Source organism: Anoplopoma fimbria, chromosome 18 (genome assembly GCF_027596085.1).
Source record: "Anoplopoma fimbria isolate UVic2021 breed Golden Eagle Sablefish chromosome 18, Afim_UVic_2022, whole genome shotgun sequence".
Taxonomy (NCBI): domain Eukaryota; kingdom Metazoa; phylum Chordata; class Actinopteri; order Perciformes; family Anoplopomatidae; genus Anoplopoma; species Anoplopoma fimbria.
This window is the reverse complement of record NC_072466.1, coordinates 22,804,596-22,829,120: the sequence shown is the minus strand read 5'-3', so window position 1 is coordinate 22,829,120 and position 24,525 is coordinate 22,804,596. Positions and strand designations below refer to the sequence as shown.

The 24,525-nt window shown below is 41.0% G+C and overlaps 2 protein-coding genes across 2 annotated transcripts; both read left to right on the top strand.

Annotated features, from left to right (window-relative positions):
- The first annotated feature begins 107 nt into the window (after nucleotides 1–107).
- Nucleotides 108–11,112, top strand: slc35f1 (solute carrier family 35 member F1). Its single transcript, XM_054618901.1, has 8 exons — nucleotides 108–202; nucleotides 2,805–2,980; nucleotides 5,330–5,457; nucleotides 7,511–7,670; nucleotides 7,809–7,965; nucleotides 8,911–8,963; nucleotides 9,093–9,247; nucleotides 10,879–11,112. Exons 1-8 carry the CDS (start codon nucleotides 108–110, stop codon nucleotides 11,110–11,112), a joined length of 1,158 nt encoding a protein of 385 aa, XP_054474876.1.
- Nucleotides 11,113–14,227: 3,115 nt separating this feature from the next.
- Nucleotides 14,228–23,118, top strand: LOC129107251 (serine incorporator 1-like). The gene is given in 11 exon segments (XM_054618687.1): nucleotides 14,228–14,352; nucleotides 14,944–14,965; nucleotides 14,968–15,104; nucleotides 17,583–17,776; nucleotides 18,046–18,125; nucleotides 19,074–19,211; nucleotides 19,614–19,783; nucleotides 19,922–20,012; nucleotides 20,203–20,344; nucleotides 20,520–20,744; nucleotides 21,974–23,118. Coding segments are annotated over 11 exon segments (1,377 nt in total). The 5' UTR covers nucleotides 14,228–14,313; the 3' UTR covers nucleotides 22,113–23,118.
- The last annotated feature ends 1,407 nt before the right edge of the window (nucleotides 23,119–24,525 follow it).

Genomic DNA, 24,525 nt, shown 5'->3' with positions numbered 1-24,525 from the left:
CTCCTCCTCCTCCTCCTCCTCCTCCTCCCTCCTCCTCCTCCTCCGGTCCTACCCCAGAGCAGAATGCGCTGATCTCCGCTCAGTCTTTTTGGGGGGGTAAGGAAAGGATGATGTCTGTCGTCTCCACTGTGGAGAGCGTCCCCAGAGGTACGGACACCCCGACGCCGAGCCTTTACCAGCGGATCAGGAGGGTCTTAACCAGGTAAGAGATGATGATGATGAGGATGATGAGGAGGATGATGAGGACGGTGCTGATCCGAGGCGAGCATCCTTTTTGTTTTTGCATTCACCCCACGCTCAGCAGCAGCTCATCACTGCGGACACCTTTTGTTTCAACCTGTAACATCAGCCTGTATTCAGTCTGCTGCTGGAAGAAGAAGAAGAAGAAGAAGAAGAAGAAGAAGAAGAAGAAGAAGCATGTTGTGCAACAGATATGATAACATGCAGCATCTGCCTTTTGCATGAACATCATGCATGCGTTAGTGTGTGTGTGTGTGTGGTGTGTGTGTGTGTGTGTGTGTGTGTGTGTGTGTGTGTGTGTGTGTGTGTGTGTGTGTGTGTGTGTGTGTGTGTGTGTGTGTGTGTGTGTGTGTGTGTGTGTGTGTGTGTGTGTGTGTGTGTGTGTGTGTGTGTGTGTGTGTGTGTGGGTGTTGCTGGTTCGGTGCTCTTGGACGCTGGCTGGCTGCCGTGGGTGTGTTTGTCAGCGTGTGATGAGGTTGTGCTGCACAATGGCTGCTGTCCTGCCCTGCATGTCTACTTACTTACAGGCTTCACTCTCACTGTTTGTTGCAAACTCCCATTTGTATTTCTAATGCACTCAGACACACACACACACACACACACACACACACACACACACACACACACACACACACCAATGCATCTTACCAGGGGCGTACATATAGACAGTGCGGTTGCACTGGGGCCAGTGGGGTGGGGGTGCAAATTGCAACTGATCAAAAAGGAATTCATATCAACTATTTGCTATTTGCTATATTCTCCCCCTTTAAAAGGCAACCCCATCTCTGTCAGTTTCAATTTTTGCAGGGTAAAATAGGCAGAATCAATCTATGACAAGCTATTTGAGTCAGCATGGACCTATATCTGATATCGGTATTGGTGAATCTCTGATACAGATATGCACTGGGGATTTCTGGGTAAAATGTATGTTGATGTTATCCAGTTTTAGGTCTCTATTTGATCATGTTAGGAAGCGAAACAATGATGTATGTGTGTGTGTGTGTGTGTGTGTGTGTGTGTGTGTGTGTGTGTGTGTGTGTGTGTGTGTGTGTGTGTGTGTGTGTGTGTGTGTGTGTGTGTGTGTGTGTGTGCCAATGTTCTCTTATTGATGTTCTTGTGGCTGCCACAGACACAGAGGGATGTTATTGTAATAAATCCTTTATCAAAGTAGGCGGACAGAACAAAGCGGACTCACAAACAAGGGCAGATGGCGACATGTCAGGCAAGGGAACGGAATACAAACACAGAACAGTAAAAAAAAAGATAGATATTTACCACTATTCTTTAACCTCTCAGTCACAGTTAACCAGGCAGGAGAGAGGCTGCACAGAAATGCATGTTAATCCAAACCAAGAGTTCCAGTCACAACGAGCCAGCAAGAAATAATTGCAGCTCACTATTAGCTGCTGTGAGGCCAAAATGATCCAGCTCCTTTCAGACGAGGAAAAATTTGAATTCTTAATTTCATTAGTCAGGCCCAAATTTAATTTGCAGTGAGCTGCCCTTTAACTGCTGCAAACAGAAGATCCTGGTTATTAAATAATACTAATACTGTTTTTTTGAGGCTGATACTGATATCGATATCTAGGCCGATAATGTTTAGTCTGATTTTGGTTTCCCTTTACACTTCTTTTATGAGAAAATGACCCAGCTTCTCACTTGATTTATTCCCTCAGTTAACGCTGTAAACATTAGCTTATGGTCTTAATTGTAAATTTCAAGTCTCTTCTTTATTACAACATAATGTTCATTTAGTAAATTATGATCCATTTAGAGTCAAATAGACCCTAAAGCAGGGGATGCTTTAGGGGTGGGCTACCTTGTGATTGACAGGTATCTACCTCGGCGTTGTCCGTGATTTTTGTCTCAACTTAAAACAAAACCACAGTGTGTTTTCAGTTCATGAAAGTTAGTTGTAACATTTTGGTCACATAAAATTGTCTTATTCAGCTTTCGATTGTGCTAAGCTCCACCCAGTGTCACCTCTGGTTGCAAAACACCAAGATGGTGACAGCCAAAATGCCAAACTCGAGGCTTCAAAACCGCAGAGCACAAAACTAATGGGTGAAGTCATGGTGACTAAATCCACTACGGCCTATTGTTCCACTGTTACAGAGAGCATAGCCTGGACAGCAGAAAGATGTAAGGGAAACATTTTGCCAGATCTCAGTCGCTCAAGCACCTTTTGAGCTGAGGTGAGAGGGGACAGTTTTAGCGTTTAGGCAACGGACAAATCTGCAGACACCGCAGGAGGACAGGTCAACATGGACAAGAAATATCTAGGCAATGTTTCCAGCAAATAGTTGAATTTATGCCACAAAGAAGTCAGACTATACTGGAGGCAAAACTTCCACAACCAACACAAGAATGATGTACCTAATAAAGTGACCACTAAATGTGTTTATTAACTATGTAATCTTATATATATATATCTTTGTGCTGTTGCTCTCTGGCTGCTGAATGAGTATATAAGATTATTATATCGCCTTGGTGTTAAGCACAAAGGATTTGCCCCATGTAAAATCATCCCTAATGATAATGCCCATGCGTCCTCCCCTCTGCAGGGACCTGCTGGTGACTCTCGCTCTGGGTCAGGTCCTGTCCTTGTTAATCTGTGCCATCAGTCTGACCAGCAAGTACCTGGCTGATGACTTCCATGCCAACACGCCGGTGTTCCAGAGCTTCCTCAACTACATCCTGCTGTTCCTGGTGTACACAACCACGCTGGCAGTTAGGCAAGGTATAGTACAGATGGAACTGAGAGGTGTGTGTGTGTGTGTGTTACTGATGGAAATGCTGTGAGTATGCTGAAACAAGGAGCAGGGAACACCAAAAAAATGTGCTTTGCGTCCTGTTTGAAGTAAAACCGGCCAGAATCACCAATGTCAATACAGAATAATATTATTAATAAAAGCTTTGAGTAGATGTGCGCACACTTGCAGACACACATTAATTTACGCCACTTCTCCGGCGCAATGCTATTTGACGTCTGCTGAAGTGAAAATATATAATTAATAAAATCAACAGGGATTTGGAAAATGAACGTACATAACTAACAATTAATATGCTCTCCTCAATGCCGCCATACTGTAGTCAGACAACAGTAATTTTACCATCCTGGTCATTGTAAAACACAATAAAAAACTAACAAACAAAAACTTAGTCTTCCTTCTGTTCCAAGAGTTTGAAGGAGAGTTGAAAGAGAGACTGATTAAGTAACAGATATCAAAAAAAGAAGTAACCACCCTAATTTCACTGTTTACTAATTCTGCGTGTATTTGACGTAGAACATGACACACCAGAAAAACAACAGAAACTCAAGTCTCCTGGCAATGGGAAAGGAGTCTGTAACCCAGTTTAAGCGGGTTTTCCTGTGTTTAAAAATCCCAAGTATGTGCTAATTTTGGTGGAAAACGGGTAAGAGGAGTATTCATGTCCCAGAATTTAGATTAACATAAAATATTTTTTTTGCTATCGATCCTATTCAAACCAATATCTATCGACCACCGACTGATACACCTCTCATACTGTTCAAATGCTTTATGTGTGTACCCAAAATAATTGGTACAGTGGTCCCATTTTGGGTCACAATTAAACATTTTAATGACCAATTCAACCAAGTTTGGCACATTTTGATGTAGTTAATACATCAAAATGTGCCAAACTATGTCTGGTTACATACATAGAATATCAAGTCTGTTCCAAACGGAGCAATTAAAACCCCTAGAACATGAATGTATTACATAGTATTACATATTCCTCTAGCTCTAATTTGTAGAGTTTTTATTATATAGTCACTTACAGGCCTTGTGACAGACAGGATTTTCTTTTCACGAATTTGAAGATGCAAGTTATATGCATTGTAGCGTTTAAGTCCTTTCATAAATATTCCGACATTCATTTTTCAGATCAGATTGTGCAAGTTAAAGATTGTGTAAAGTGCAGTCACAGGAAGGGAACCTGCTGGCCATCCTGAAGCAGCGCTTGTGGAAATACATCATTCTGGGTTTGATAGACATCGAGGCCAACTACATATCTGGTGCTCAAAGAAATGTTTAACAGGACGGAGCCCTGGCTCTGCACCGGATCGTTAAGTTACATACAGTTTAGTTAAAATGAATGGAATAACATTTATATTGTGATTGCATAATCTTGAAATCAATCAGAATAATTTCTTTCAGCTGCTCTTATCACATGAAACATCTATACACAGTGACTTTAAAAATGAGGAAATGTGTCTCCTACATCTTCCTGTGATCACATTTAAAGATTTAAAAGAATTTGTACATTTTAGTTGCCTTACAATGTATGAATATATTGACAATGTTTAATGTAGTTTATACCAACACAAACACTCTTCACTTGGAAACTCATTATTGATTCTACACCTTGTGACTTTATCCAACTTATATTCGTCATATACCTCAGATTTGAGCGTCTGCTCTTCCTCCCTTTTTCATGTATTCGGTTTGTTCAGCCTGTGCTTTCTATACAGAGGTTCTTTAAAGGGGAAATGATTTGTTTCTAAGTCAAACTCGCACACTTGCTCTCAACACTCCCACAGCAGGAACAGGACCGTATGGCAGTAAATTACACCTGTAGGGCAAGTCATTTACTTGCACAAGGGACAGAACAATAATACACAAGAGAAGAAACACATCCATAAACTGAAGCCTGGCCATTAGAAAACAGCCTCCTGATGGGGACTCTGATCAGCTTTTTGCCCTCACACTAGAATCACCGTTTAGCAGCCAAGGTTCGAAGCTAAAAACTGTCACGGCAGTTAGATATTCTATTAAAAGCACATGAATGTCGGAATAATTACGGGGACTTGGAGGTATTACTTTTTTATGGCTTTCCTCAGCCAGTAAACTGTAATGGATTGGATCCTTGTTATTTTGTTTAAGTTGATATGGCAGCTGTGGATAAGAAGAGATGAAGCAGTGAAGGACTTTACATACTTAAAGGCAAAATCATCTGTTCATGTGTTGTATATTTAGCACACTGATTTGTTTTAGTATTTTCAGCGTGTTGCCTGTCTCTCTCTCTCTCTCTCTCTCTCTCTCTCTCTCTCTCTCTGTTGTACCAGGGGAAGGGAACCTGCTGGCCATCCTGAAGCAGCGCTGGTGGAAATACATGATTCTGGGTTTGATAGACATCGAGGCCAACTATCTGATGCTCAAAGCTTACCAGTACACCACACTCTCCAGTGTGCAGGTAAGTTTGTGTGTGTGTGTGTGTGTGTGTGTGTGTGTGTGTGTGTGTGTGTGTGTGTGTGTGTGTGTGTGTGTGTGTGTGTGTGTGTGTGTGTGTGTGTGTGTGTGTGTGTGTGTAAACTTTCTCAAACGGACCAAATAACCACAATGATGTCTGCATTACATACTCTGGGGGGCGGAGATTTAAAGACATGGACCTTTACCAGGAAATGGAGGTCTAACAAAAAAGATCCAACTGCATTGGATTATTGGAAATGTAGGCTCCACTGTCTTTGGAGCTTTACCAATATCATAGTATTCGTAAAAAAAAATATTTCAGTGGCAGTGTCTGTGCACCATTTTGGTTCGGACTGAAATATCACAACAAATATTGAATATATTGCTATGACATTTGGTGGACATTCATGTAATCCTTAGGATGAATTGTAATAATAGTGATCCTCATCAAATACTTTGGTTTATGACCAAATACCTGCAGAACTAACAGCATCCCAATCAGCCTCAGCTGGACTTTAGACATTGGACTCTCTGAATGGGTTGGTGCATGTTGAACACTCATTGAGTCTATTTGAGTCCAGCATCACACGCTAATCGACTGTGTGAAAGAGACATTAGTGATTTTATCGTCTCTTGTAAGTCCCGTGACCTAATGGAGTACAATAATAAAAGACTAAAATACCATTTATCAGGCTCACATTAATTAGTACCTATGAACACACATTAGATGTAGTTAATTTTTTGCAATTCATTTCCTGTAAGTAATGCAATACATCCTTAAAAAAATCAATATTTGACATTATATTCAGGCTGGGTGTAGGCACACTCATGAAGAAATCAGCTTACATTCCAGGATCTAAATTAGCATGAAATCAATAGCACTGAACATTTGCCAGGACCATGTAGATCTGGCAGCATCCCTGCAGGACTGACAGTCCAGGCACAGAGCCCCTGGAGTGGCTTTTTAAATAACTATCAGGAATGCAGGAAGATGATACTGTTAAACAGAGTGAATGTACAGAGACATTTCTTTTTCAATTCTTAAAAAAACAGCAACACCAAATCAATACACCCCTCCCTATTTAAGACAGTCCAAATTACATAGTCAGATCTTTTTCATTCCCTACTCTCCTTGATGACCATATGAAGCTTAAAGCGCCATGTTACAGGCTTGTTCCACCCACCAAGCCTCTCTCTTTTTCAATACCTGCTTAAAGTCCCAGTGAAACGGAAGTTTGAGGCAATCAGCTTGGGAGGGGGGCCCAGGTGCCGTTCAGTTGAATGTGCTGCAGTGACACTGAGCTGGTTGAAAATCTGCAAAGTTTCCCTTTCATCTCTGCCTCATCTTCCTCCTGATCTTACAACAAGTGAGGGAAGTGAGTGGAGCCAACAGTCTTTTTTAGCTCCATATTGGGCTTAACTCTAAGCCCCTCCACATTTTGGGGTCCAATCAAATGCGAAGGATTCAATTTAACCTCAGAAAAATCCACCTGCCCGCTAGTGGGAGAGGGGTAGATTTGTTTTGGAATGATGGTATTAGGGTAATTAAAAAAGGAAAGTTGGGGCTTAAATGGTTATATCCCTCTTGTTACTGTACACAGCTCAGTTATTCCGTTTCACTGTGAAACACATCACAGTACTGAAGTTACAGATGCTCTGTTTCTTCCTGGCTGGATATTTGGGCCCAAACACAAAGAAGCCACCTGAAGCCTAAAACCACACCCTTAATTAATCAAACAGACAAACCTCTAAGATCAGAATCCAGGTGTGCTGTGAGTCTTGTTGGAGCTGTACAGTCCTCAAGTATAGTGGTTCACAGGGACAGAAGCAAGTCCCGGCTCAAACAACTTATTCAAACATTGGTGGAAGGGATGCTGTAGCTGAGAGTCCATTGTTGCATGGTGATTTTCCAGCCCACTGCTGCTGTTGTCTACTGCTCACCAGTCTGAGATGATGAACCCACCCAGGAGGAAGAAAACAACTAACTGAAACCATAAACAAATAGAACTCACCATGTCTGTATGTGTTTGTCTCTGTGTGTCCGTCCTTCCGCTCAGCTGTTGGACTGTTTTGTCATCCCAGTGGTCCTGCTGCTGTCCTGGTTCTTTCTTTTGGTGAGGTACAAGGCCGTCCACTTTGTCGGGGCAGGACTGTGTCTGCTGGGTGTCGGCTGCATGGTGGGAGCTGACATCCTGCTTGGTCGACAGCAAGGCCTTGGTGAGTGCCCCAAAGCATTCTTGACCATGCATGGCACGCCAGGAATGCAGGTAGATGTGGAGGTTGCCAGGTTTGTTGGACTTGCAGCCTCGCTCAGGTTTGTCTTCTTCACCACCTTTGTTCTCCCTCATTTACCAGGAGAGCAGAAGCTGTTTGGAGACCTCTTGGTCCTGGGTGGAGCGACGCTGTACGGGATCTCCAACGTCTGTGAGGAGTTCATTGTGAAGAACCTGAGCCGTGTGGAGTTCCTCGGCATGATGGGACTATTCGGATCCTTCTTCAGCGGCATCCAACTGTGAGTTTGTGTGTGTTGTGGGGACAGATACACCTCATGACAGCTTGGCAGTGGTGAAAAGTAACTAACTAACAGTACTCTAGTACTGTACAGAAGTACAATGTTGAGGTACTTGTACATTACTTTACTTATATATTTTGGGAGAACCCTCACTTTCTGAATGTGCATTTTTAGAGCTCAGTGGGACAACCTTCTTAGTAGATACCATGCAATTCCTCCTGTATGTGTGCAGGGAATGTGGAACGAGACTCTTTGAGGCCCTTAACTCCCCCAGGTGGCTGGTGTCCTCAGCCAACATTACTGCCTTTTGGAGGCTGTAGCACGATCAGTTTTAAAGCTACATGTCATGTTAACTTGTTATAGGCTAAATGTTGGTAAGGGAAAAACTAGCATGGCCATATATACCTCTCACCTCAATATATGTGAATGACAATGGGTTCCATGGGTATCCCCAAGTCTCCCCTTTACAGATATGCCCACTTTATGCTAATCCCATGCGGCTGTTTACATGCAGTATAAATGCGTTGTTTTTCGCCTTTTCTAAAAGAGGTGTATTTGAATATTTCTGCATACTGGAGTCCTTAAACAGTCTTAAAATTGCAAATTGGCTATGACTGTAGAGCTGAGACTCTTGTTGATCCAATGAGCCCAATTGTATACATGTGTGTTGATATTAGTCCCCATAGTAGCCATTTTATAAGGGCAAGACCATTGATTGAAACTTGACTTCACTATGTAAATTACCTGTTGTGACCTCTAGGCTTTTCAGAGGATGTGTGGTTTGCCTAGGAATTTTGACACTAAGGCAGTTCCTGATCAGTTTCCAGAACAGAAGTTCTTGCCATCCAACTGCCCTTTTGCTCGTTCAGAAACAACTTATGAGACAAAAATAGAGCATGGGAATGGTCATCAATGGTTAATCTTTGTGTTTGTGCTCTGTTGCAGGGCCATCATGGAACATAAGGAACTGCTGAGGGTACCCTGGGACTGGCAGATAGGTGAGAATGCACATGCAGCCAGAAACACAGACATACACATACAACTTGGATTCATACACACAACTTAGTAAGATAGTAAAATGCAATGACAGTAACTGGTTAAATCATTTACTCCCTCTGTGTCTGCAGGTCTTCTGTACATTGGTTTCAGTGCCTTCATGTTCGGCCTGTACAGCTTCATGCCGGTGGTGTTGAAGAGAACAAGCGCCACCTCAGTCAATCTCTCTCTGCTTACAGCCGACCTGTACAGCTTCTTCTGTGGCCTCTTACTCTTTCACTACAAGGTAAGAGCAAACTGCTAGGGCGCTTTCATTTGGGGATGTCCAGGCAGCTAGCATAACACATGCGAATATCCGACCGAAGTGTCGGTGCTCAGTTTGCATGGTGGGTAATGCGGGCGCCGGGTTTTGACTCGGAAGAACTATGTGTGGAACAAAGAAGACAATACCTGTAACTTTTTCAAAATCATAACTCCAACTATGTTACAGGAGTTCAATCAGTGTTCAAACAGTAACACTTGTTCCATGTTATCTAGAGAGTCTCTGGACAGGACACAAAGACCCATAATATACTGAAGAATATCATGAAATAATTGTTTGGAACTTTCACAAAAAGTCATGAAAGGTCTATCAATGGGTCTGTGTCAAGTCTTAATAATAATAATAATTAAGCCTTTATTAGTCCCACAATGGGGAAATTACAATTCTCTGCATTTAACCATCCCGGAGGAGCAGTGGGCTGCTAAGAAGCGCCCGGGGAGCAAGTCTTGCCCAAGGACACCTTGGCATGTTGACTGTAGAGGGGTTCAAACCACCAACCTTGTGGTTACAGGACGAGCGCTCTACCTGGTGTGCCACAAACAAGTTGATGGCTAAGCCTAGAGTCGATAAATGTGTGATCAATGCTTGAATTTCAAATTCCAAAATGGCACCATGTCTGTCTTACTGCCCTTACCGCCCACTCATTTACGGAAGAGAATTAGAGAACTGGGGCCTCATTACAGACATTCCTAAGTCTGGAATCTTGTCATCTCAGTGTGGGATGACATTTAATATTTTTGGTATAACATAAACATGTTTTCTTACTGCATTAAGTAAAATGTCTATCATATCTTTGGATAGGAATTTAGTTTTTATAGAGGCTTCCTAATTTTGGGATGTCCCAAGATAGATATCCTAAATTAGGATGGCATAAATGGACGCTGTCCAAAAACCCAAATACCTGCCAGAAATGGCAGCAGCACTGTTGGTAGGTCTGTAACTTTACGGCAATGACCATGAAGATGGAGAACAACACAAACACTGAAATATATTGATTAAAAAGGCTACTCAAACCATATGATGAGGCTTTAAATTTCCTGAACCATGTATTAATGAGTATATATCGACTGCCAAGACAATTAAATCTGATTTTGATGACGTCTGGCTCTGGAGAGGCCTGCATGGAGGCCCGTGCTCTAGATGGCTAGCTAGCCAGTGACAAGTGAGTGTCATTGATATTATGGCTAGACCATCTTGAGCAGCCTACCAGAACATTCAAATAAAAGATACAAGTATTGCAAGATCAAGGCTGATTGAAAAATCAAATACAGTACGAGTTAGGATTTCTTAAGTTGGTTTTTCCAAAACTTGCATTCCTTGTTTTTTGAAAGCAGAGTGACAGGGCGAAGATGGCACTGTCTGCTGATACATAAACAATGTAATGTTATTGAACATCATCCACAATACATGCTAAAGGGAGATAATAAATGCAGAAAAAGAACTAAAGAGGAGGGGACCAAACATAGATCGACATCACATATCCATGTCACTGATCCTTACACACTGGTTTATAGAAAGAAGATGGAATTTAAACCAACATAAAGCAGAAGTGTAGATATACAGCTCCTACTTTTAAGTCTCTCTCTGTGTTGCAGTTCTCGGGACTCTATTTGTTGTCGTTCTTCATCATTATCTTGGGCCTGGTCATTTACGCCACCTCGTCCACCTACGTTGCTCAGGACCCGCGAGTCTACAAGCAGTTCAGGAACACGGGCGGCCAGCACGCCATTGATCGGCCTCCGCAAAGTGCTGGAGTCCTTGAGCCCTCCGTCACCTACACCAGCCTGGGTCCCGAGGCGGGGGACGAGATTCCTGTACGCGTCGCCTAAGATCTGGGTGGGAGTTTAGTGTGCCAGCTCCAGCCTCCAGAGTCTGCCCAAAGTTGTATACAGATGAAATATGCTGGCTGTACCCGGTCTCCTGAGCAGGACGGCTGGGTGATAACCCAGGTAGGTCCTGGTTATCATTTAATGGCCTGTATTGGTGAACAAAATCTACACCTCCTCAGTGACCAAGGCAAATACATGTATCTGAAAAATGAATGAGCAGAATGTCGTTAAAACAAATAGAAAAGTGAGTGAAACTGTTGAGTTCACTGTGATCAAAGACTGTGAGTAGACAGTAGTGACTGATCATTCATGTAAATAGATGGTAATGTACTTTTACTGTATTTAATCTGCTTTCTTTTTATATCTGTCAAGAAAGGTTTGTGCTTCACACGTCCATTTGTTAAAGCTGTATTCATTTAATTTCTTATTATCTGATTTGAATCTATTTTGTTTATAACTCCACCTGCTCAAATCCAATGATGAGCTTAGTAAGTAATACGCAGTCTAGAGTCAGTTAATACTTGCATAGCAGTGCACAAGTGGAGAATTAAAGTATGAATGACTATGAATTAATTTACCGTCTTTGTATCACGCAAAGCTACACTGGTATGTAAATACTGCATCAGCTACTGAGGGTTTGTCCTTTGTATTTTTTCACATGATGGATATTTTAAAGGCTGGTACAAATATATTTAGTTTTATCATAACTAAGTTTGACTACTTTTACACACAAAAAAGCATTCAGTAGCTTATTCACCCGCAAACAGCATTTAGACCTTCATCTTGAGACATTGAATTTACAGAAAGTAAATAATTGAACTGATGAAAAATCGAAATAATAAAAATTTGAGAGTTTATTTTAGGGTCTGCTCAGGTGGTTGGATGGGTTCTTGAATTTAGGGAAATTGGATTTGTGACAGCGTTTTTTATTTAATTACCTTCACTTCCGCTGAAAAAACCCTGATGACATCACTATGTTGTCACTTTCTTAGACTTGACGAAGCTCCTGCCGAGCCTCAGAAAAGAACAATGAGTAGAGTAGAGCTAACCATAATGACCATTAGCAAACTGCTGTGTTGTTGGTTTCGGCTTTAATGAAATACAGTCAGTGATCGAGAAGTGACAGAATGGAGGTTTGATATGCTTCATTGTAGTAAACCCTAATCCTTACCAAAACTGCTATTTGCCAGCTGAAAATGAAGAAGGCAAAAGATATTCGGTTATGTTTCTATTGATTTTGCCATTTCACTGTCGACAGCCATTCTGAAATCACTGCTATAAACTGAACCGTGTTTCCACGTATGGTGCATTTTTAGCTGTATTAACACCAGTGTGAATGTGGCCTCAGTGTTTGTTTCCATGAGACTGAGTGCTGAGACGCCCTACTGCTCAAATCCAACTGAATGATTCTTCTTACTGCTCAGTGTGCACACCATGAGAAAGATTGTTGCTTAATGAGAGGAATAACGTGCTCCAGGCCGAGGAGCATTGTTTGATCCCTTGTATTATTTGTCTGTTCTTCCTATTTAAGTCCTAATTCTGATTGAAACATAACATTGGAAGCAATATATTTTCCTGTCGATTGACAGGAGAGACATCACAGGGTTACTGAACGGACCGAAGATAAAGCTGTTCACTTTGTTTGGTCTGCTTCTTTGTCCACTTCATGACTGTATATAATCTCATGTCTGGATTATTTACAAGGGACTTTCATGATGCTCCTCTTTCAATGGCCTTTTGTATCCCGTTTGATGTAGTGCATCGGAGTTGCTGTCAACAATGTGCTTACAATGATGTTACTTATTGTAAAATAAATAATCTTTGTCAGAACATCCAGCCCAACATGCTTTGTGAGCACTGTCAAATTTTTTAAATGTACTTTTGAACAATTGAATTTGCCAATCCTAACAGGAAGAACAACCTAAACAGCAGTAAATTGAGTTTTAAGATTTGTGAAGTGGCAAAAAGAGCTTCGACTTTTAACCGCATCTCATGGTCTTCATTCAGCAAATGAAGCCGGCTCTACATCCAAGCATGGAAAAATCTGCTATGATCTCTGGAAGAAGTTATACCTGACAGTGTAAGAAAGTTTTATGGTACAACAATGGTAAGCTACATATTGTTTCTCCAGCTATTTTTTCCACTCCAGCGTGCTTGTGTCATATAGAATAATGGGGCGGCTGTGGCGTAGTGGAGAGCAAGGTAGTTCTCCAATCAGAGGGTCGGTGGTTCGATACCCGGCTTCGGCAGTCGATGTGTCCTTGGGCAAGACACTTAACCCCAAGTTGCTCCTGAAGGCCATCGGTGTGGACTGGATGATGAATGTTAGTTAGAGTCTGATGGTGGCACCTTGATGGTAGCCTGTCATCAGTGTGTGAATGGGTGAATGATATGTAACATACTACTGACTGTAAGTCGCTTTGGAGAAAAGCCTCTGCTACATGACTGTAATGTAATGTAATGTAACCAGAGGTGACACTGGGTGGAGCTTAGCACAATCGAAAGCTGAATAAGACAATTTTATGTGACCAAAATGTTACAACTAACTTTCATGAACTGAAAACACACTGTGGTTTTGTTTTAAGTTGAGACAAAAATCACGGACAACGCCGAGGTAGATACCTGTCAATCACAAGGTAGCCCACCCCTAAAGCATACCCTGCTTTAGGGTCTATTTGACTCTAAATGGATCATAATTTACTAAATGAACATTATGTTGTAATAAAGAAGAGACTTGAAATTTACAATTAAGACCATAAGCTAATGTTTACAGCGTTAACTGAGGGAATAAATCAAGTGAAGAAAAGCGTCTGCTAAATGACTGTAATGTAATGGTCCAGTTTAGGGACAATTTTGTTGCAATTACTTGCTTGATTTTAATTACTTTACAAATGTATTTCTTAGAGAATCAAACACACTACTTTATTTGTTTTATTTTCACTTGGAATTGCTTCAAAAATGTCTGATTGTATTTATGTGTATGTATTTATGTAACACATAGATGTGCTGCCTGCAGTCGTCCTGTGGGGGGCAGCAAAGCTACCGCACTTTATTCCGAAGAAGAAGAAGAAGAAGAAGAAGAAGAAGAAGAAGAAGAAGAAGAAGCAGTCTGGTGGGGGCTCATCATCCATCTTCTGGGAAAGCAGGAGAGCAGCAGCCATCTAACGACGGACCAGAAGACAAGGAAACACATCGGCCATCATGGGAGCCGTTTTGGGATTGTGCTCCATGGCGAGCTGGGTTAGTGACGCATTAGTTTCTGTTTCTCTCGTCGGCAGTGGAACCAGTGGAACCAGTGGAACCAGTGGAAGCAGCGGATGTGTTGTTTGCTGCTTCACTGCAAACTAGAGCTGTCATGACTGCGCATCACACAGCAGGCCGCACACACAGCGGCTAGCTAGCATTAGCATTAGCTGCTATTCTGCAATGCTAACACCAAGTCTATCGTTGAGATATATATATTATTTATATATATATTTATATTTATACTGTCGTTGTGTAAGCTAGCTGTAGGGCTACGTCACAACAGCTCACGTTAACCTGAATAACAACAGCCTGGATGCTCTGTTGTTGTTGTTGTTGTTGTTAGCTTATGCTTCGTTACAGTATTTAGGCGTGTTTTTAATGTTGGTGATTATTGTAAACAAAACATGTCGATGACGTCACCAGAGCAGCTGTTGCGACACTGCGGCGGCCATGTAAACAGAGGATCAGGTATCATCTCTACCCAGAGACAGAGACAGACAGGCTGTAAACACAGACACACATGGTGAAGCAGTCTGTCCGTCCATCACATTAACGGTGCTGGTCTGTGTGCTGGTCTGTGTGCAGGTCCCGTGTCTGTGCGGCAGCGCCCCTGCCTGCTGTGTCGGTGCTGCCCCAGCGGCAACAACTCCACCGTGACGCGCCTCATCTACGCCTTCTTCCTGCTGCTGGGAGTGGGCGTGGCCTGCGTCATGCTGATGCCCGGCATGGAGGGCCAGCTCAAGAAGGTATGGACTGCAATAGACTTAATAATTCATTATTACAGGACAGGAAAGAATAGGATATTAGTCCCACAATGGGGATGATCTTATCTTATTGACCTGCTGGAGGAGCAGTGGGCCACCATTACATTACATTACATTACATTAGAGTTATTTCTCGCTCAAGGACACTACAGTCATGTATGTTACATATCATTGAACCACCTGATGACCTATGTGGTTACGGGATACAGACACATAAATACAACCAGACATTTGACAGCAACAAGGAAAATAAAACAAATAAAGTAGTGTGTTTGATTCACTAATAAATACATGTAAATAATTAAAATCTTATGTGATTGCAACAAAATTGTCCCTAAACTGGACCATTACATTACATTACATTACATTACAGTCATTTAGCAGAGGCTTTTCTCCAAAGCGACTTACAGTCAGTAGTATGTTACATATCATTCACCCATTCACACACTGATGACTTAGTTTAACCCTGTGACACACTGATGTAGGTGTAAATGAATGTAGAACATGACTTTTGCAGTAGCACGAGCAGCGTCACATTAAAGTTTATTTACTGAGGAGACATTGCAACGACTGACTCACTAAATCCCAATTAAACTTCAAAGTTTGACTACAGCCTTACATTACATTACATTACATTACAGTCATTTAGCAGAGGCTTTTCTCCAAAGCGACTTACAGTCAGTAGTATGTTACATATCATTCACCCATTCACACACTGATGACAGGCTACCATCAAGGTGCCACCATCAGACTCTAACTAACATTCATCATCAGTCCACACCGATGGCCTTCAGGAGCAACTTGGGGTTAAGTGTCTTGCCCAAGGACACATCGACTGCCGAAGCCGGGTATCGAACCACCGACCCTCTGATTGGAGAACTACCTTGCTCTCCACTACGCCACAGCCGCCCTCAACGGACGCCTTTCATATTTGTTTTATTTGCTAAATGTGGTGTGGTTAGTAGCTGCTTTTATTGAGAAGGTGCGTTTGTTTTGGGTAAGTTGCAGCAAAGTGTGGAGACAATAATATAGTTATTTTGTTACATGTGTGTTAATTTATGAATCTGTGTTCATGTTACTTTGTCCGAAAAGCAAATAAACTTGCATGAGAGATCCACTTGTATCGGAGACACTATAATGATGGCAATCATGGTCAGAGCTCCATCCCTTTTTATTTTTTACTTAAAGGTATATGACAAAGAAGATGATACAACATTTATTTTATTTGTTTAATCATTTGTACCTGCCCCCTGGTACAGTTAAAAAATTGCAACTCATGCAACAATGCATTACAGCTGCTTTGAAATTATACAACTTCTGTTGTTATTTGGTCATTTGCCACCTCAGTGCACCTGTTTACAGATTATTCTGGGTAGGGCTGTCCTCAAAACAATTCTTAGCTAACTAACAATCATACGATTTGGTTGACTTATCGATTACAGAGATCTATAAAACAAAACAAACTTTCTCCAGAAAGAATCACTCAAAAGCACCATTTTAAAATCTTGAAATTAAGCCATTGAGCAAATAAAAGCATATCAAAATGACAATTATTTTATTTTTTGACTCAGACCAAAACAAACGACAGTAACAACAACCACACAAGCTGGCATACTTTCCTCTAACATGTAGTTATATTTACTGGTATTGTCCTTTACTGTGCTATGGTTATCAAATAGAGAAGAGGACAAAAATTGTAAATTTCCTTTTTCATTGAAACGCAAACAGCTTTGTGCAATAATCGATAACCCTTAAAAATGATTAGCTCATATGCAGGCCTATAAACAAAATGAATACATAAATAGAATGTAGCCTATGCCAGCATATACAATGAAAGACCTGGCTTGGTTCAGAGCATTAATTCCCAAAATACACTGGCTTCAAAGTGAAATTGGTCGCATATGAAAAAAGAAAAAAATGTGTCCGTGTAGACCTGTTCATAAATGAGAGCTCTGGCCACAGGCGCTGAGAATAACTCATAATAATTAATGTTGATGAATAATGTGGGATTACTATTCCTTATTTCATAGGCTATTTGGGATTTTTTGGTGTAATGCATATTTAATAGTAATAATGATAATGATTGTAATAATTAAAAAGCTGCATAAAAAAAGCTGCATTGGAGTACTGATTTGGAAGTGGATTACCATGGCAACAGTGGAGGCGTTGAAGTATCTGGGTCAGCCATATCACACATACACCATTTATATTTACATTTGTGTATTGGTGTTTTAAAAAAATGAAGTAGAGTGTTTTATTGAAGCACTTGAAACGCCTTGAGAAGACTTCCCTAAAGGGATCAGAGTTACATTTGGGGGAAAGTCAGAGCAGCTTTCTTAGTGGGAGTAGGACTCTCTGTTCTGTGCTGCATACCAGCTCTCTGAACTAAAGTCTGTGATTTGTCATAAAATGGCTTCCCCGGTTGCAGCGTCACAGCTTCTGTCCCGTGTGCCGCTTTAGATTCCAGGTTTCTGTGAAGGAGGGACGGGCTCGTCCATTCCTGGCATTGAGGGTCACGTGAACTGCGATGTGCTGGTCGGCTACAAGGCCGTGTACCGCATTTGCTTCGGCATGGCCATGTTCTTCCTGCTCTTCTCCCTGCTCATGATTAAAGTCAAGAGCAGCCAGGACCCTCGAGCTGGGCTGCACAACGGGTGAGTCAGCATCCAACCGTCCGTCCACAACCCTGTCTGTCTGCTAGGACATACATCACTGGCATTATAGAGAGAAATCAATGTAGCACATCCTTACTGGAAAGAGAACAAGTTTTCTTGATAAGTTACTTAAATGATTAATCCATTATCAGAAGTGTTATTGATTAGCTTTCTGATCGTAGACTGATCCTTTCAGCACTAATCTGTGCAAGAATTGAGTTCTGCATCTTTTGCCTGCGACTGATGTGAAAAAAACCTCTCAATTCCAGGTTTTGGTTCTTTAAGTTTGCTGCTGCTACTGCCATCACGATCGGATCATTCTTCATCTCAGAAGGCCCCTTCACTACTGGTAACTGTTCTTGTCCATTATGTTTTTTCTCCTCTCAAATGAAATGTAGAATGCAACTGTCTGTACAAGGGTTTAATCCCAGAATCCAATTATCCCGTTTCCTGGGAAATAGGATAACGGGCAGACAGGGAAAAACTAGTTACGTTCTAGGCATAAACCAAGAAGGCTAAAAATACATGCAAAAAATAAGGCTATTTTTTGAGACAAATATGAATCTTAAATCTGTCCCTCTGTGGTGGTAGATCAAGACCTCAGGTATCAGTTCTATAGGGATTTGTCTGGCCCTACATAAACATTTTATAGAAAACAACTCTGTCTATTCAGTGCTGTCCAAAACCATATATGAACACAAAAAAGAGAGCCTTAAGTTTTGTGGGTTCTTAAAGGATTTTATTAGCTCAAAGGCCTTTACATACCGGGGTGGTGTTTTCGTGAGATTAATTTGCATGTCAATATATTTTTCTCTCTAGTTTTTGTCATGAGTACTATAACACAGAATGCGAATATCACACCGCGAAAAAGCGACATCATTTTACAGAACAAGGTTGTTTTTTTATTAGCAAACTCTACTTCTTTCAACGTTGCCAAAGGCTTCGCAGACCAGGTCCACTCCTTTCCTTTCTTACCTTTCCCAATAAAATCCCTAGCCATAATATTGGCAGGCGAGTATTTGGCATTTTTCTTTTATTGGTCCTGCCCCCGTTGTGTAAAGGCCTAATGAACTTTCGGGAAGGTACATGGCTTTTACGGGACATTGTTGTTATGTTTTTGTATTTCTGTCCTGGCAACCAATCATGGCCCATCATAGCTGGCTCAGAACAGGTTTTGATAGATTTGTCTATATTCTAGTTTATAATATCATTTCAAAGTGATAATAAGGTCCAAAAATGAGACCCCGCAGATACTGTGACATTGTAGCAGCTTGACCTCGCTCTGCGTCTTCCACAGTGTGGTTTTACATCGGCATGGCTGGAGCCTTCTGCTTCATCCTCATCCAGCTGGTCCTACTTATTGACTTCGCCCACTCCTGGAATGAGTCCTGGGTGGAGAAGATGGAGGAGGGCAACTCTCGCTGCTGGTATGCAGGTATGGTGACGGTGTTATTATGATGATTTATATCACAGAGAAAAACTTGATCAAATAATAACCTTTAAAAAAAGCTCAGTGTTATTTATAGCTTGGCAATTTCAGTGTAGACAACAAAAATAAAAATGTCTTAAAAAAAATGTTTTACCGCAAAGTATGTCAACATGCAAAAATAAGTCAGTAGTAGTTTGTATTTCTTTAAGACATGTATTTGTTGTTATGAAGAAGAGAAACCATAAAGAGATAAGGACAGAAATGATAATGAATTCATGCAAACTCATGTCAGAGTAAATCAGATTGTCTCGTAGCTTTCAGGTAAAAGGCTGTAAAGCCGGTTTAACAGTGTTGGATTCTTAATGAAAGGCCTAGCGGTAAGTCTGTCTTGTTACTTTGTGTTCACAGCTCTGCTGTCGGTCACCGCTGTGAACTACATGTTGTCTCTGGTGTCTCTGGTCATGTTCTACGTCTACTACACCCACTCCGACGGTTGCACCGAAAACAAGGTCTTCATCAGCATCAACATGCTCTTGTGCGTGGCTGCCTCGGTCCTGTCCATCCTGCCTCCGATCCAGGTTCTCTCTCACATTCATTTCTGGGACTTAAAGCCAAAATACGTGTGCTATTCCCTCCATGATGCTCAGCAGATACACGCTGAGTGCTTTTGTTTGTGACTTGGACTTCGATTGATTTTCCTTCTGCTCTCTGTGTAGGAGTCCCAGCCCCGGTCTGGCCTGCTGCAGTCCTCCCTGGTCACCCTGTACACAATGTACCTGACCTGGTCTGCCATGACCAATGAGCCTGGTAGGGTTTCTTACTTTTCCAAGAGCTGAAATAGGCTGTCTCCTTAGGTGCATGTAAACACAGTGTTTGTTACTGTTACATAACTGGTGGAAACACTGGCTAAAGTCCACGCAAGTAAAGAGAAATAAAGCCTACATTTACCCGTTAGTCACATAGCATGTATTGAAAATCTTTTTCTTATGGCTCACAGACAGGAAATGTAACCCGAGCCTTCTGGGTATTATCGGGCTGAACAGCACCAGTCCTGCCGGTCAGGACCACGTGGTTCAGTGGTGGGATGCCCAGGGCATTGTGGGATTGATCCTCTTCCTCATGTGTGTCCTCTACTCCAGGTGAGGATTGCCTTTTTAATCATCTTGCAACTTGTGAAGAGACTAATCAGTTTAATTAGCGACCTGCAGGCTGCAGCCTAAACTACCTGTCTGTCACCTTGTTTTGTTGTTGGATAAAGCAGCTGACGTCTCAATGTCCTCTCTCCTCCTCCTCCTCCTCCTCTTTGTCCATCAGTATTCGTAACTCGTCCAACACCCAGGTGAACAAACTGACTCTGACCAGCGACGAGTCGGCTCTGATCGAGGATGGGCCTCAGGCCGACAGCTTCGAGGAGGGCAGCGGTGCCAGCAGAGCCGTGGACAACGAGAAGGACGGCGTCACCTACTCCTACTCCTTCTTCCACTTCATGCTCTTCCTGGCCTCACTCTACATCATGATGACTCTCACCAACTGGTACAGGTAGGCAAAACGTCACCCAGCGTTACAGTGTTGAGCCCGATGGCACAGAGGAAGACAGGGAGTTCCTCAAAAGAGGCACATTTACTCTGAACACTTCTTAAAAATATGTAATAGTTGAATCCAGACTACTGGCTTTGCTGCCATCCTATGGTTTAACACATTTACTGACGGTAACAGGATTGACCAGATTCTAATTCTGCTTTGCCCATGCTTTATTTATTCTACCTAAATAAAAATATATGTTGCTATGCGTAATTTTGAATAATGACAATAGTAGTGTTGCTATTTATAGAGATACTAGAAAAGTATCCAATGCCCTGCTTCTAAAAACGGTACCATAACCTTTTTTTTTTTTTTTTTTTTTTTTTTTTTTTTTTTTAAGTACTGCTACTATAAAGGTGCTAAATGTGAAATTCAGAGCACATCTATTTCTAACGGCGCTAACAGTGCAAACAACAACAACAGTGCTGACGCCCGCCCTATAAGACAAATGTTTCCGTTATTGCTCGTAGTGACGGCCACTGTTCAAAACACCAAAAGAACATGAAGGTGTCCATGGATTTTGACAACCGAACATTGAACACCAGCAATTTTATTTTTTTTTAATTTTGCAACAATGTAGCTCAATGAAGAGGATCTTCAAATCCTCTTAAAGCTGCTCCACTTTAAACTTGAACTTCTTCCACATACCTTCAGCTACAGCCTTCATTTGAACTTTAAACAGGTTACAAAACTTTAACCTATTAAAATATCAGTCAGCTTTTCAAACTCTTTTACAGATTTTGAATCATCGCAGTCAATTTTTTTAGCCGCTTTCGAATTATGTCGGATGTAAAAGAGTCTTCAAGGGACATCAGATTACTGAATATTATTATATTTTATATATAAATTATATTTTTTATATAAACAATTTTTATTATTTTTTTTTTTAATTACTACATTTGAAAAATATATTTCTATGCTCCATGTTCTGTCATCTATTATTCACTTACTTTTCCTTATGTTTTAGGTATTTGCCATTGTAAAGTTTCAGTATCCCGATAGTTAGCCAGGGTATCGTATCAAAGTCATCATTTAGGTGAATTGATGACACTAGTTTATATAAGCTCCTGTCACATTCATCTTTCATCTTCATTTTTTTTTTTTTTGTACTTCATTTTACAGTTTTTGGAAGCCAGACTCATAGCCACAGAGCATAAATCTGTCATCTATTGTTTTTCTCTCCACAGCCCCGACATCAACTACCAGGCCATGACCAGCAAGTGGCCGTCGGTGTGGGTGAAGATCTCCTCCAGCTGGATCTGCATCGCCCTCTACGTGTGGACGCTGGTGGCTCCGCTGGTCCTGGTCAACAGAGACTTTGACTGAAAACACTGTCCCACCGCTCACGCACAAACACCTCCATGCTCCGCTTCACCTGTGTTTTTGTTTCAGCAAAAAAAGTCAGTAATAAAACAGTAGCTTGCTAGCCCCCAGCTGCAGCAGAGGGGCCGGGGGCTGATTCAGGACTGTTTGGTTTGGGGGGGGCTGTGGGCCCTGTAGTCTGGGGATGATGATCGTCCCGCCACAGCTCTTGACAGGACCTGACTCCTCTGCTGCAACGTCATTGTGAATCCTCAGCAGCCTGTTGTAGTGGTTTTCCCCATGCTGTTTGCCATTGTAAATACGTCCTGTGTATTCCTTGAGGAGGATTTAGTTTTCTTTCTGAAAGACTGAGCTGCATGCTTTTTCTTATAAAACCTAATGTGACATGAACAGTAGCTGTATATGACGCTTGTGTGAAGACGATGATGGCTTTGATCGGTCGATAGTTGACTACACTGTCTGCAGTATTACATATGGAAATGCCGTTACATGTATATTAAGTCCTTAGCTTGTGCCGTTGTCGGATGGATTCAGTTGTGTATGAGCAGGACTCCAGCTGTGGCACTACAGACACCAGAGCGAGCTCATTTTGGTTTCCCTAACCCGCACCCACGACCGGGAATGAGCAGTGCTGTGTAGCGTTGCGTGTGTGTGTGTGTGTGTGTGTGTGTGTGTGTGTGTGTGTGTGCGTGTGTGTGTGTGTGGTTATTCTAGTCATCTGCTATCATGTGTTAAAGCTCTACCAGCTGCATGTGTCCTCTGCAGCTTGCACATACAAAGGCATTCCTGTTTTTTGTGTTGCTTCTGATTTGGATTTTGACTTTAAATGTAAAAATTTAAAACTTCTAGATAAATTATTTGGTAGTGTTTAGCATGTAGTTATTCACACACGTTAAGTGTTTGTGTGCATTTGTATAATTGTCTCACCCATGCTTTTATCCTAATATGATTTTCCTCCTGTCATGTAAAAGTGTATTGTAACTCGTTTAATAAAACTGACAGAACAGAAGTTGCGTGTTTACTTATTTGTTTTCCTCCGTGCAGCTGGGATGTGTACCGGAATAGTCTCGCAGCAGTACGTTTGGACAAAAGAAAAATAATACCTCTTCCCGCCATCTCAGCTTGTGATGTCATGAACTTCATCACAGTTTATCTTTCACAGTACGCTTTACACTAAATAAACTACCTTCAAACCCTTGCTGCATCTGCTAGTAATAAGAAAATATGTCATTTTATTAATCGGTTTATTTAACCAGTTCCAATTATGTGCGCCAATAAATAAGTGGTTCCAATAAAACAATCTTTACATCGGTGGGTTATTGTCATGGAAATATTGTTATTATTTTACATTTTATTTCATAAATCCCTTATGTCTCCATACCGGGGACAGCCTTGGCCAGAGCCATTATGTTTATCAAAACGCCCACTTGGACCAAAGGATGAACTGATTTGAATTTTGTGGTCAAAGGTAAAAGGTCACTATGACCTAAAGTCAATCTAGTTCTTATGAATTTGATATTTTACGCAATGCCTTGAGGGAATTTCTTCAAATTGGTCTTGAACAAAACAGGTTTGGGCCATAACGCAAGAATTTAAATGCTAGTTATGTCAATTTTATACAAATGTCTAACAGGATAAAATGATGAGTAATGGCATTTTGGACCAACATGAATGAAAACTTGACTGCTTGGCAGAGGCAAACAACAAAAGTTTTTTATGACTTATTATTACTATTTAATGACGTAATATGCTATGACTTTTAAAGTAATAGTATAGTATTTCTTCTAAATAAATTATGACTAATGACTTACTATACATTGACTTTTTAAGACATATTATACCATGTCTTTTTATGAAATTGTAAATGACTTTTTATGACATAGCATACAAGGACTTTATTTATGATATACTATACTGGGATGTTTAAAGGCATACTATACTAGGACCTTTGTATTGTCCTATAACTTTTTATTACACACTGTAGTATGATATTTCTTTTTTTTTTTTACTTTTCATGAAATACTGTTCCATGACTAGATGAAATTATTTCCATGACATGCTAAACTATGACTTGAAATATGATACTATGTATTTTATGACGTAATAAACGAGGAATATTTATGATATACGATTCAATTACTTTTTTGTCATGCTCTACTATGACTTTTTTATGACATACTATACTTTAAATGGCTATTTGTAATATTTGAAATTCAATGCTATGACTTATTTGGCTTTATTTGGACATGCTAAACAACAGGCATATTTGTCATACGATACGATTACTTTTTATGACGTACTATACTATTTTTGGAGGCTTTATTGAGGTATTTTACAATGAACTTTTCATGACATATTTTCACCAGAGCTTTTGGGGACTTTTTATGATTACTAGGCTATGCTATTACTTTTTTTG

Bases quoted from the DNA above. Each gene is read 5' to 3' on its own strand.
- slc35f1 (XM_054618901.1), top strand. From the start codon at position 108: ATGATGTCTGTCGTCTCCACTGTGGAGAGCGTCCCCAGAGGTACGGAC. The intron at 7,671-7,808 runs GTGAGTGCCCCA...CTCATTTACCAG, and splicing joins TGGTCGACAGCAAGGCCTTG to GAGAGCAGAAGCTGTTTGGA. The intron at 7,966-8,910 runs GTGAGTTTGTGT...GCTCTGTTGCAG, and splicing joins TTCTTCAGCGGCATCCAACT to GGCCATCATGGAACATAAGG.